Source organism: Podarcis liolepis (genome assembly GCF_965112155.1).
Source record: "Podarcis liolepis genome assembly, chromosome: 17".
Lineage (NCBI taxonomy): Eukaryota > Metazoa > Chordata > Lepidosauria > Squamata > Lacertidae > Podarcis > Podarcis liolepis.
In genome coordinates, this window is record NC_139571.1 from 28,587,956 (window position 1) to 28,601,630 (window position 13,675).

Below are 13,675 nucleotides of genomic sequence, written 5' to 3' on the forward strand. Positions count from 1 at the left end.
CATGACCCATGACTCCAACCAGGCCCCAACCCGCATCCCCACTAAGCCTCATGTCATTGCTCACCTCCTTCTCCAACAATTTTTGGGTATTTCCCACATCAAAAGGATGCCCGCCTGACTTTTCTCTGACTTGTCATGTGCTTCAGTTAAGGGTGTCCTCTAGAAAGCTTCCTTCTGAATCAAACAAACCACTAGACTGCAACGTAAGAGAAAATGGCTGGATGGACAACAGCCAGGAACTTAACTGGAACAGAGTTTGTTGAGATTTCTTTTCACGCTGTAGAAGAAGGGTTTGTATCTGCAGCATTAATAGAGTGAAAACCACAATAGAGTGTCAACACAGTCCTCAGCTGCCATGTGACAACCCACTGCAGATGTTACAAGGATTTTGAGCACATTAACTTCTGGATCCGTGCTAGAGACAAGCAGGAGAAACTGAGGGCAGTTAAGACTGCCATGGCACTGTTTCATTATGCCACAAGCTTGATAGATGGACGTAGCTATTTCCATGTGGCTGGCATTGATTCTGAGAAATGATTCCCACTCAGACACAGGGAGGTAACACAACTGCAAGGGACAAGTGGGAAGAGACAGGAAGCAGCAGCAGCCTAACATACAACTAGGTCCTTACATAGGGCTTTCTGGCTGAAGAACTGCAGACAAATGTATTTGGTTCTCCAGAACCAGCAGCACATCGTTCTGGAGATGTCCTCACTCTGGCCCTGGCATCCAGCTCTGCCTTGTGCACGGGTGAAGTGGGCACTGTTCGTATTCTGGCATCAACAGTCCTGAGCCCTTCATAAGGAACTTTTCCCAGTGCAAGTAGGGTGGCAATCGGATGCTTGGCAGAGCATCTCTAATATGCCAGCTTAGGCACAACGCTGTACTACAACCTGCAGCATTCAAAGTGGGGGGGGGGGGTTGGCGGTGGAGGAGGAGAAATGGCATAGGAGAGATGGGGCATCTGAAAGCTCAGTCTCTCTCACTTGCATAGAAATGAATGCTGCTCCAAGTTTCAGCACCACGAAGGTCTGCTTGCAAACATATGCTTGAAATTTGGAGCAGGGCAATGGCAGGTAGATAAAGGGTTAAACCTGGAGTGTGGAACCCATGGCTCTACAAATGTTTATTAATTGAAAAATATTTGTAATCAGTTGTGTTATTAAAAATATATCAAAGTGGTTGGATTCCAGCAATACTTGAAGGGTCATAGGATTTCCACCCCTGAGTTAAGCGATCCCTCTCTTGCCAATTCTTCCTTCTTAATTTCTCCCGCCCAAAGTGGCATTTCAAATTATTATTTTCTTAATTTATTTTTGTTTGTTTATGACCTTTCATATAAATTTCAACTAAAAATAGGTTTTAAAACACAAAAGACAACTATTAACGATGCTTTACTTGTACTTTTCTAAAACAGTATGACGAAAACTGTTAAGGCTACAGTTCTATATACTTGGGTGTAATATATAGCTTCACCTCAAGAAATACTGAAACCAAGTTTTAAAGCGAAAAAAGACAACAAGGTGAAAAATAAAAGCTTTTCTTCTTTTAATTCCCAAGGGAACAGCGTGGCTTTGGAAACATTTTGCCTTGAAGAGGCTTCCAGTGACAGCAGTGTGATCAAAAGCATGTAGCAGTATCTAAAGTACAGAAGAATGTTTTATTATCAAAAAAAGCCTCAGATTTAGATGGCTCAGTGCTTTGTGACTGCAGCCTGATGCAACAGACCAGCTCAGCTGAAAAATGAGACAGTATTTCCTTATTCATATATACTTTTTACTGGGGCATGTAAAAGCAATTTTCCCTTTGTTTACCTCCCCAGCACCCCAAAAACAGCCTCAAACAGAGGCTGAGGGTAAGTTGCCACACTTGCTAAGGATTTCAAGTGAAGATGTCGGTATACAGAAGAACTTTTCCCCCAACACAGTTCAAAAATGAAAAGGAAATGAGGAATCAAAACAGAAAATATCCCTTGGCTTCCTAATGTGGAAACAGTAGCTGACATTCTGTGGGTGGATTTGCTTGTTCCAAGCACCCAAGACAGGGACTGCCATTTTAAAAACATGATTCTCTCTTTACAGGTTATTAGTGGATGCACACATTAGAGAAGAGAGACGGTCTGAAGCATGGGAGAAGAAGACGATGCAATGTTCTTCCTGGCAATATCGACAGTGATTGATAAATGTCCAGTATCGTTGGAAAATGCTTTTCTGGGCAGTGAAGATGGAGATATGTGCTGTGTCGTGCTGCATTGTACAGATAAGAAACCACGAAAAGGAGTTGACAGAGGGAGGAAAAACAACAACAGTTAAAGTTAAAATACTCTGTGCATTGAGCTACAAAATCTGCATAGAGAAGAATCTGATTCACAGTTGGCCACATCCCAGAATATACAGTATCTGGAATTTATCCAGCACATAATTACCCAACCCTGCAATTGGCCAGGGTTTGTTTAGCCAAGACTCCATGATAAAAAGGTACACATTGTCCTGCAAAACTGGGTATAAATTATATTGCTGAATAGTGCCCTTGAGCAGAAGGCAAAGTTGCAAAGCTTTCCAATTTCCCCCTCCCCACAACTGGCTCCCTAGCAGTCCCCCCACGTTCAACACATCAAGTCAATTTCCTGCGTTTCTAATAAAGGCACAATCCTATCTTAATCTGCTATCATCTTTATCGTTAAATGCCTTCTGCAGTAAAATAAATAAATAAATACGCACTCCAGATAGTTATCATTCTAAACAAAAACTCAGTTGGGAGTTTTAAAATTACATTAGATTTATCATACACTCCAGAGTCAGGAGGGAACAGGTATCAGTGCTTTCCTGGTCAACTACCAATTACGAGCACAAAGGCACTATTGGGGGGGAAACTTTGCTTTGGGATTTGAATCATGAGAATCTAATTAACTCCCCACCCCCAAAGCAAAACCCTCCTTGTTCGCTATTCCCTCTCTCTCCAAATATCTCTCGTGCAATTCTGAATGCCAAACATGCAGATTAAATTGACTAGATCTTCCCAGTTCCTAAGCAAAAATAAGCAGGCCATTTGCCTCTCGGGTGAGACATGAAACAGGAGAACAGAAATAAAGTGTCTACAAACACACCTCTTGGTTGAAAACGTATTTAAAATTACCAAACAAGCAGAGCTAAGTGGCAAAGGGGATCTTATACAGTGGTACCTCGGGTTAAGTACTTAATTCGTTCCGGAGGTCCGTACTTAACCTGAAACTGTTCTTAACCTGAAGCACCACTTTAGCTAATGGGGCCTCCCGCTGCTGCCGCGCCGCCAGAGCACAATTTCTGTTCTCATCCTGAAGCAAAGTTCTTAAACTGAAGCACTATTTCTGGGTTAGTGGAGTCTGTAACCTGAATCGTTTGTAACCCGAGGTACCACTGTATATTGAATGGAGTTACCTGAAGAAAGAGGGCCTGTTCAGACGTAATGAGAAACTATGGATTATGTAAAAGAGCTTGAGCAAGAATCAGGATTGCACACTTCCTCCTTACCCTGCCTCCTTTTGAGCGGCCATGAGGATGGTATCTGAAGCATCCACTTATTTTCGGGCTTATCCACACTAACTTTTCCCAGGCACAGTCCGCACATTGAAGCTCTGTGTCTGAGCATCCTTTTTTAGATCTGGAGCTTTCCCAAACTGATGGTTGCTCTGATTGAGCACTAAAGAACAGGTTTTCATGGAGAAAGCGGCACAGCAAAAAATAATAATACAATGCTGTTGGGCACATGGACCTGTGCCTGGTAAGAGCGGGGCAAAAGCTAAGTGTGAATAAGCCCTAAAGCAAACCACTGTTCTCCATTATGTCTAAAACCCAGGAACTGTGGTTTGTTTAAACTGTAGATTGTTAAAACAAAACAGGAGCAAATCATGGTTCCAGCTTGTTCTGGCTTGTTCTAAGAAAGCACAATTTAAACTTCCTTTTGTGTGGACAAAATAAAGGGGAAATGATTTATTTAAAAGCAGAAGCTTTTGATATCCTCCTTGTGGCCAAACAAGAAGAGAGAAAAAAGGAACGTATGAACCTGAGGATTATTCGCATAACAGGAAATTGTGGTTCCACATTATGTCTGAACTTGTCCATATTTTTTTAGCCTTGAAATACGTTTTAAGCATGAAACAATTACTGTTTCTCTCCCTTGATCAAAACAACTGGCTCAGTAATAGAGACAGGGGTGGTCTGATAGTGTTGCCCACGTTGTCCTCTAGATGTGGTTGGACTCCAACTCCTATCAGTTCCAGCCAATGGTCAGGGATGGAGGGAGCTGTAAATCCAAAGGACCACAGCTTTGCCACATTTTGGTTGTCACTGAAAGGCTCCGCAGATTTTCCAGCGTGAGATTTTCAAGACAGTTCTAAGGTGCATGTTCCATCAGTGAAAGGATTTCTCATTGTGCAGTGGGAGGTTCCTCCCTCTCCTTTTCCCATGCCCTCCTAAATTTGTTCCACCAACCCTCTAGAGCAGATCTGGAGACAACGCAGGGCACATATGGGGAAGTCCTGTTGTGCAAACGGAAGTACTTCTGCTTGCGCAATTGTTTAACTGAATGCCACTCTGAGTCTTTTTGACCTGATGGTGCTAAGAGCCTTATGAATAGTGTCAGTGACATCACTAGGAACCTCACTGCCTGTCCCAGTTCCCTAGTTCCCAAATTAGTTTTGCAAGATGAAGGTGAAAGGTATCAGTTTTGTGTGCATGTGCAGTACTGCTTTTTTCTTTTAAAGGACACAGATCGTCCAAAACATAATTTGGGGTTGGGGGAGACAACAATGTTGTGGAATGGGAGGCAACTTGCTGGAGGAGCATTCAGCTCCCTCATATGTATGTCTGTAACAAAAGTTTCAAAGTGGGTTCACATTGTAGGCAAAGGTCTCCTGTAACTGCCCTTCAGAATTCTACATCTGTCTCCCTCTTAGCTTCCAAGAAATTTACTGTGTTATCCATTCTTTTGTACACAGTTAAGTCTAGCAGACAAGAAGAAAGTTACCAAAGTGAATTCTTAGCACCACATACCATGCCACAGAGAGCAACAGTAACAGGATGGAGCAGAGAGCAGCAACTGACCCCAATAAAACAATAGTCAGACGCTGTGGCTGGGATGATAAATCTGAAAGAAAAGTAAATTAAAATTCAAGTAGGCGCCCACCAAATGACGCAGTTCAGTCTTGTGATTCATTGTCAGAAGGGACTGAAGTTTACATACTGTAACAAAGCTCAAATGCTGGGTTTCCTGCTTTTTTCTCTCCAGACATCAACCAGACAGTAGCCAGTACCCAACTGAAGAAATGACACGAACTACATGGAATTGTCTTTCTCAAAAGCAGTTGTACTTCTTACCCATGGCTTTCTTGCTTCACTCTTTCTTTACGGTAATGTGGTGATCCCCAAACTTCCCCATTTATCCTGGGGCTTATAGGAATCCCCAGGACGCTGAGCAAGGCAGATGAATTCAAGCAAAGGTAGATCTTGTTAACTGCATGCAGTGGTGACCAGCTGATTGCTAAGGTCCAGAGACAGTCCCTGGGAGTTCCCACATCACATCCCAGTGTGCAGGGGAATGCCAGCCTGCAATAGCACCCAGCAGAGTGAGTGAGTGGACTTCCTTTCTCTACATTTTGAGAGTTTTGTCACATTCACCCATCTGCTCTAGACCTTCACCTCTTTAGTTCTGAAGTATGATAGTGTGACATATTGTTATAGGTTTAAGAGGGGGAACCCCCAGGAACCCTAGAAATTAATAGATGCTAGGGTTTGGATTAATTGGAATAGGGGTTAAAATACAGAACAGTACCAGATAGGGAATTCAGTGAATTCCTGGGCTGGCTTATGCAAAACAGCCTGGATGACTGAGTGAAGGTCAAACCTATTAACATGACAAAAGGTGTTGATGGGCCATTGGGGAGTGAGATGTTACCAAGGTTTGAGGGGACAGGAAAAGCATTTCTGGGAAGAAAGAGGAAGAAGAGCTGAGATCCATCTTGGACAGGCAGGCTGAAGGTTGCCTGCACTGGGGTTGGCCATGCTGTAAGATCTGGACTCCCTCCATGCAGACTGAAGGTGTAAATAGGTGAATAAACCATATTTATGAAAGCCACGACTGTCTCTGCTGCGTCTTCAATTCTGCAAAGGAGTAGAGACGCTGTGTGGGTGCCTGGGACCCCATGGGCTCTTGCCACCGCTCGGCAGAGGGAGGGGGAAGGCATCCGACTTTTGTAACAATATAAATTCGTTAAATAACGGCCACATGAATTGCTATTTTCATAACAGGAGCAACTGGAAGTTAGTTGTTGGTTCCTCAGTCAACAGAAAACTTACCTTTAATTTGAGCCCAGACTACACAGGATTGCTTTTTCACCTGAGGGGGGGAAATAACACAACCTGCATTATTGCTTTCCTAAGGGACAAAGGCTGAAAGCTCACACAGATATAATTATTTATTTTGGCATTTATATATCACCAAATTGCCAGGTCTTCTGGACATTTTTTGGGGGGAACCCTCACCAATAAACTGAATACAAACAAAATCAATACATACAATTAAATATCAAAACATAAAGAACACAGCATAAAACCATCGCAAGAATCAATAAAACCCAGCAAGGGGACTAAAATGCACTGAACCAAATGTATCAAAAAGGCTGGTAGAATAAAAAAGATATTTGCCAAAAACTTCCTAACATAGGCACAAGGTCAAGCCTTTCTGTAATGTGTATGTGAACTGCATTATATTAGATTGCAGAGTGGGGAGAGGGAGCACTAAATATTCCTCCATAAAGAAAATTAAAATTCTTGAACACAGAATGCTGGCATGTCAAGGAGAGTGTTCTAGCCTTGCTTCATAACCTATCAGGGAATTTTATTTATTTATTGTATGGAGGAAAATTCTGTCACGTGAACTGCGCCTGCAGTCCAAATTAATACAGTTCAAGAACAAGATGGGAATTAGGGTTTCAGGTTTGCCACCCTTGCATTACTGTGATGTCCATCTCTGGCTGCAACCCAGCACACCATCAATGACTGCTTGCTAGCTACATTGACATCAATGGGCTAGAATACAGCCTACTTCTTTCAGAGGTTTGAGTATGATGTATTGTATCCATTAATGGCATTTATCATTAGGTATAATGCCTAAGGTCCATTAGCTGCAACCTAGGGTTTGGACATACTTTGTGGGGTTTTCCTTTTATTCCTTTTCCCTATGCTGACGCATAAGTGACTTTTGAAACACCCTTTGGCTTCAAATGAAGTTTGCCATACATCATTGGGAATGGGGCTGCTCAGAAACCACATTCAAAATCTCTTTTGGACTTCTGGAACTAGTTACATTGTTCAGTGAATCCAGGGCCATGGCAAGTATCCACTGCGTACTATTATTTCAGCCTAGGTTTTGAGATCTGTGGGGAGGTTGGGTGGGCTGTTCTTCGCAGTGGAGCTCCCATCCCCACAGCGGCCTCGCTGTGGCGCTTCCATCGCCAGCAGCCTGAGATATCTTTATTCATCTGGGTTCATGATGGACCTAGTTAGGCTGCTCTAATCCACGGAAGTTTTATACTGAAGTCATTGTCCTGTTGGGCCATAAAGAAGGCTGATCGCCAAAGAATTGATGCTTTTGAATTATGGTGCTGGAGGAGACTCTTGAGAGTCCCATGGACTGCAAGAAGATCAAACCTCTCCATTCTGAAGGAAATCAGCCCTGCGTGCTCACTGGAAGGACAGATCGTGAAGCTGAGGCTCCAATACTTTGGCCACCTCATGAAAAGAGAAGACTCCCTGGAAAAGACCCTGATGATGGGAAAGACTGAGGGCAAGGAGAAGGGGACGACAGAGGACAAGATGGTTGGACAGTGTTCTCAAAGCTACAAACATGAGTCTGACCGAACTGCGGGAGGCAGTGGAAGACAGGAGTGCCTGATATGCTCTGGTCCATGGGGTCACAAAGAGTCGGACAAGACTAAACAACTAAACAACAACAACATGTTTTAGATGCAATCCTTTGTGAGTTTACTCATTTAGTTCAATGGGAAAGGATAGCAGTCACAGAAGGGATTACTAGTGCTTAGCTAATATCTTTTCTTTAAAAGAAGCCAGTGGTGAAAAGCAAAAGGGTATTAGGATAAATGAAGCTTCTACTAGAAACAAAAATAACAATTGAGCAAGTTTTTTACACTGGCTAATAATGTTTTGAAGGGGAGTGATTGAAGCTTATGACAATGCATAGATGAGCAAAGCAAGTTTCTAATTGCCAAGAGCGCTGGTGTTTGCCAACATTTTTGTTCTGCTTAATAGCACTCACTGTTCTGATGTTTCATTTAGACCAGTGCCAGATTTACGTATAAGCTAAACAAGCTATAGCTTAGGGCCCCACTCTCTTGGCCCCAACCCCCAAAATATACTTCTTCTTAATTGCATTTCACTATTACTATACTTCTTAATTGTATTTCAGTTCAACAATCACTTTGAAAAATACATATTTTGTTATGTGCAAATGGCTTTAGATACCTATTATGTCCATAAATTATCATACTGTCATACCTCATGTTACATTTGCTTCATGTTACGTTTTTTCAGGTTGCGTCCCATGGTGACCAAGAAGTACCGGAAAGGGTTACTTCTGGGTTTCACCGCTCACGCATGCGCAGAAGTACTAAATCGCAGATACAGCGCTTCAGGTTGTGGGCTTTTCATGTTGCGAACGGGCCTCCAGAACGGATCCCGTTCGCAACCAGAGGTACCACTGTATAGCATATATTCAACACAAAAAAACAGCGACAATTTGTTGTCGACAAAGGACAGCTGGACATATAAAGGGCCCCATTACCTTCAGTAGCTTAGGGCGTCATCAAACCTAAATCTGGCCCTGATTTAGACTATTTGTCTAAAAATTCACTGCTGTTGGAAGCAGTGAAGACTGGTCCATAAGGATGAATGGGGCCCTGTCCCACCAGCCTCAGTCTCTCTTCTAACTCCTACCTGTAATTACTTCCTACCTGGTCGGAAGGAAAAACCCAAATGTATCATTGATGTGATTTGAGGAAAATATTTTATCGCACAGAATGGCCTGCAAAACAAATGGCTTAGCCTGGAGGAATTATACTTTGGGCTGACTAAAGAAAAAAACCTGTCCTGATACAAAGCTTCAATTTCCTGTCCACAGTCGGAAGTGAGCACAAAGCTTTAAAGAAAACAGCATCTTGGAATGAAACAATTTGGAAGAATACGCCACACAATAACCAACTATTGTTCACCAAAAATGCACAACTTTAATTCCACTGTTAATAAGATTTGGTACATGTGCCTCACGGGATCATTTTTTCTTTAAGTTTCTATTTTTAATCCTATTTTAACATATAAAAGGATATGTCTATTCATGTGACGAGGATTTCTGAAAGCACTACTTAAGCTTTCTTCATTTGAAAAGGGTGAGTGACTTGAGAAGAATTTGGAAAACCAGACATTTCAATAAATGAAAGTTCTATTTTCACACAGGGGATATAGTGCACTTGGATACCTTTTTTAAAAAAATGATAGATTAGAAGTTTTATGGTACTGAAGCAGCTAGGCCCTATTACATCAAAACACTGGGGGAGTTCTGTTGGAAATCTTGAACTTGTTTTGGACAACTAGGGTATAGAAGTTATAATGTTAAAAATTAAAAAAACTTTAATGTTATTTAATACAATGTTTATATACAATGTTTAATATCATGTTATAAAATACCAACTTTTCCATATAAAACCCATCAGTTTGGGATTAGGATGCCTGAAGGTTTGCTCATCTCTACATGTACACAAAGGGCAATTCCACAGTTATAGCCCAACTGCAAAGTGCTCTCTACATGGATCCTTGCGGGTGTTATTTTGGCACAAGGTACTGTAATTATCATCATTATTATTATTTTCCCAAGTTCCTTAATCTTCTGAACAAAGTCTTTTATGCCTCCTGGTGTCTGTTTTTTAGTTCCGCTAACTGCATTTACAATGTACAGTCGCACCTTGGATCTCAAACACCTTGGCACCTGAACAAATTGGCCCCCGAATGATCGAAACCTGGAAGTGAGTGTTCTGGTTTCCGAACGATTTTTGGAAAATGAAACATCCGGTGTTGCTTCTGCAGCTTCTGATTGGATGTAGGATGCTCCTGCAGCCAATTGGAAGCCGGGCCTTGGTTTCCAAATGGTTCCAGGAGTTGAATGGACTCCCGGGACTCATTCTGTTTCAGAACCAAGGTGTGACTGTAGTCTTTTAGGCTGCATCCGAAAGCAGATGCTCCACCACTGATCTACAGCTTTTCAGTTCAATGGGAGTTGGGGCCAGCCCAAGACATTTTGTCACCTGAGACGGACCCCCAAATGTTGCCCCTCTCCCTGGCAAGGAAAAAGGGGTGAGGAAAGGTCTACACCAGGCACAAGGGAGGGGAGATAGATTGACATCAGAACTTGCTGCCTGGGTGGATCCTGCTGTCTGAGGCAGTCGCCTCACCTGGCCTCATGGGTGGGACTGACTTCTGTAGCTCAGTAGCAGAGCATCTCCTTTGCATGCAGAGGGTCTCAGGTTAAATCCCCAGCATCTCCAGGTAGGGATGAGAATGTACCCGGTCTATCCTGTAGACAATGAGGAGCTGGGTGAACCAATGATTTGACTCCATCTAAGGCAGCTTCTGACATCCCCAACTCAATAAAACTTACTTCTGAAAACACATGTATAGGATTGCAACCAGGGCTGGATTTAGGTGTGATGAGGCCCTAAGCTACTGAAGGTAATGGGGCCCTTTATATGTCCAGCTGTCCTTTGTCAACAACAAATTGTCACTGTTTTTTGTGTTGAATATATGCTACATGGCAATTTATGGAACTAATAGGTATCTAAAGCCATTTGCACATTGACAAAATATATATTTTATCAAAGTAATTGTTGAACTGAAATACAATTAAGAAGAAGTATATTAATAGTGAAATACAATTATGAAGAAGTATATTAATAGTGATAGTGATAGTGATAGTGATATTTTAGGTAGCAGGCTAGCAGGCTGGGCCCATTATTTACACCATAGGAGCCTGCACAAAACAAAACAAAACACTGTTGCTGTGTGTAGGTTTTATTTTATTTGTTTTTTATCTTCTATTTTGGAAATGTACATCCGGGTGTTTTTTTCTTTAATTTTTTGGGGGGCCCCCAAGAGAGTGGAGCCCTGAGCTATAGCTTGTTTAGCTTATACGTAAACCCGGCATTGATTGCAAAGTTCATGTTTTTGTTTTAATTTATTAACTTTTTGTAAGTCGTCACAGGAATCTGTTGAAAGGTAGGGTATAAAATCAAATCAATAAATGCATCATTCTTATTCAGGAAGAATTTTGGCCTGCGTCCTTACCCCATTCCATTTACTGATTGTCCTCAGTATAACACAATAATCTTTTCCTTGTTTCAGGGGAGCATTGTAAAAATCCCCATAGTAAAGTCTGTCTCCGAGGGCAAAGACCAGCATGTTGTCAGCAACGACCTTGGCTGGGATTTCTGCTGCCACATAGCCTTCTGAGTCAGTGCCTTTGCTGAAATAGTCTAGCCTAGTCAAGGAGTAACAATCAAAGTTGCACTGTAGGCTCCAGGGAATGACAATCACTTGGTATGAACTAGAAAGAGATGGAAGAGCATCAAGGAGTGTCAGAAGTGATTTATACACAATTGCCTTTTGATTTCTGCATTGATTTTCTTCAACGTGCTGCTTTGTTTAAAAGCTCTCAATCACAGGCCATCACTGAATGGCTTGTTGTACTGTATTTTATTTTATTTTTTAAAAAACCCTATAATCCTAAATTGTTATGCTTTCTTCAATAACGCTAGGCTAAACCACACTATTCAGAGCACTGGATTTACAAAAGAGCAAGTTAACTGGGGGACTTTATTGCTTACTTTACCAATGCTGGGAAACTGGGAAAGAGGGGCATATACTGCAGGGATCTCAATAGAATGTAGTGTGTCTCCTTGCCTTCCATGTAGAGAGATCCATTCCATCCATAGCTATCAACTTTCAGATTTGAAAATAAGGGATCAGCAGCCTCGAAAATAAGGGATCAGCAGCCTCACCTGTCCTGGGGACAGTCTACGGGATATCCAACAATCCGGGATAGCTGCGGGAAACGGTGCTGGAATAAGGGTATTTCCAGCCAAAAAAAGGGAAGGTTGACAGCTATGTTTCCATCTATTGTTAAGCATCTCTCTCCATTGAACACAGAGGCAACCACCATTAGGGACAGGTGATGCTACAGCCAGTGCCTTAATCCACACAAGTATATGGTAGCTTCTCATTTACAGGGAAGACAGTACTCTCTGGAACCATTTGGGTGAAGACAGCTAAACCCATCCCCTCCCTTTGAAAAACAGGCTGGCCCCTATTCTAGCAGTCTTGGGTAACGCAACTGTGAGGTTTCCCTGCTTCCATGGAGGCCACGTAAATCAAGCTTGCCTCTTCACCTCCAATGTCCAGCCCTAATGCAAATTAGGTATCCCTTATTATCTTTTCCCCATACAGTGGTACCTCTGGTTAAGAACTTAATTCGTTCTGGAGGTCCGTTCTTAACCTGAAACTGTTCTTAAGCTGAGGTACCACTTTAGCTAATGGGGCCTCCCGCTGCCACCACATGATTTCTGTTCTCATCCTGAGGTAAAGTTCTTAACCCAAGGTACTACTTCTGGATTAGCGGAGTCTGTAACCTGAAGCGTTTGTAACCCAAGGTACCACCGTACTAATGAACTCACGGAATGAGTACTTACTTATGGTGAAATGGAGATCAAAATCTATTGTGGACTACAGCTATGGAACTGAGGGGGGTTGTCTAGATTAAATAAAGAAGAATGTAAGGGGTATAAATCTTGCATACATGGCACAAGATTCTGTGTTTTTGTTGATTATTGCATCTCTGGGTCAAAAAGCAGTTAGCTATATGTGATAGAAAGTAAATCCAGATATGGAGGAAATTAAATCCTTTGAATTGTAATGAAATGTGAAAGGAAAAAAATAATCTAAGCAAATCAAGTTTGAAGTGTAAGTATTATGTGTTTGGGGAGTATCTTAAATGTGTAGCAAAAATCCAGAGACCTTATTGGTCCATTTTTGTCTTCTGCCTTCCTCAGGCTGAATAACGGTGCAGAACCTTGTACTGATATGAAGTCTACTTCCGGAGATGGTGGATCTAAAAAACAAACCACGTGTTGTTCTTATTACAATGGTATTATTCATGCGTTAAATTTGTATTTTTTAAAAAAAAAATCATAACCTGGTCTACTTCACAAAGAAAGCTGAGCAACTTGCAAAATCAAATGCACGGTAATATCAACAGCAATGATAAAAACCAAAAAAGTAACAGAACAAAAAACAGAACAAGGGTGTTCCTTATATTGGTGCCACAACCAAGGCGGCCCTGGTCCTCACAGACCAACACTGCATTTCAGCTGGCTGGGAAATCCAGGGCAAAGCCTCTGATGTTCAGAGGAACAAGCAGGGCAAGTTAGTCCTTCAGGCATGTGTTACACGACCATTTATACTGTGCTGTACATACTTTTTAAAAAACTATTATTTGCCATCCATTTTAAAGATAATAAACTGAAGGCTTATGAGTGCCATCTTTAATTTTTATAAGTATTTCTATTAAAATTATTGATTCT

The 13,675-nt window shown here is 41.8% G+C and overlaps 1 protein-coding gene across 1 annotated transcript in view; it reads right to left on the reverse strand.

Annotated features, from left to right (window-relative positions):
• Window positions 1–1,524: 1,524 nt before the first annotated feature.
• The window catches only part of SUSD1 (sushi domain containing 1), a gene marked incomplete at its 5' end in the record, with an annotated part of 36,403 nt that continues 24,252 nt past the window's right edge, over window positions 1,525–13,675 (reverse strand). Inside the window, 5 exons of the mRNA XM_083481413.1 lie at window positions 1,525–2,246; window positions 5,031–5,124; window positions 6,333–6,372; window positions 11,385–11,643; window positions 13,110–13,203. Coding sequence (XP_083337539.1) covers window positions 2,102–2,246; window positions 5,031–5,124; window positions 6,333–6,372; window positions 11,385–11,643; window positions 13,110–13,203 — 632 coding nt within the window. The 3' untranslated portion in view covers window positions 1,525–2,101. The remainder of the gene's footprint in view (window positions 2,247–5,030; window positions 5,125–6,332; window positions 6,373–11,384; window positions 11,644–13,109; window positions 13,204–13,675) is intronic.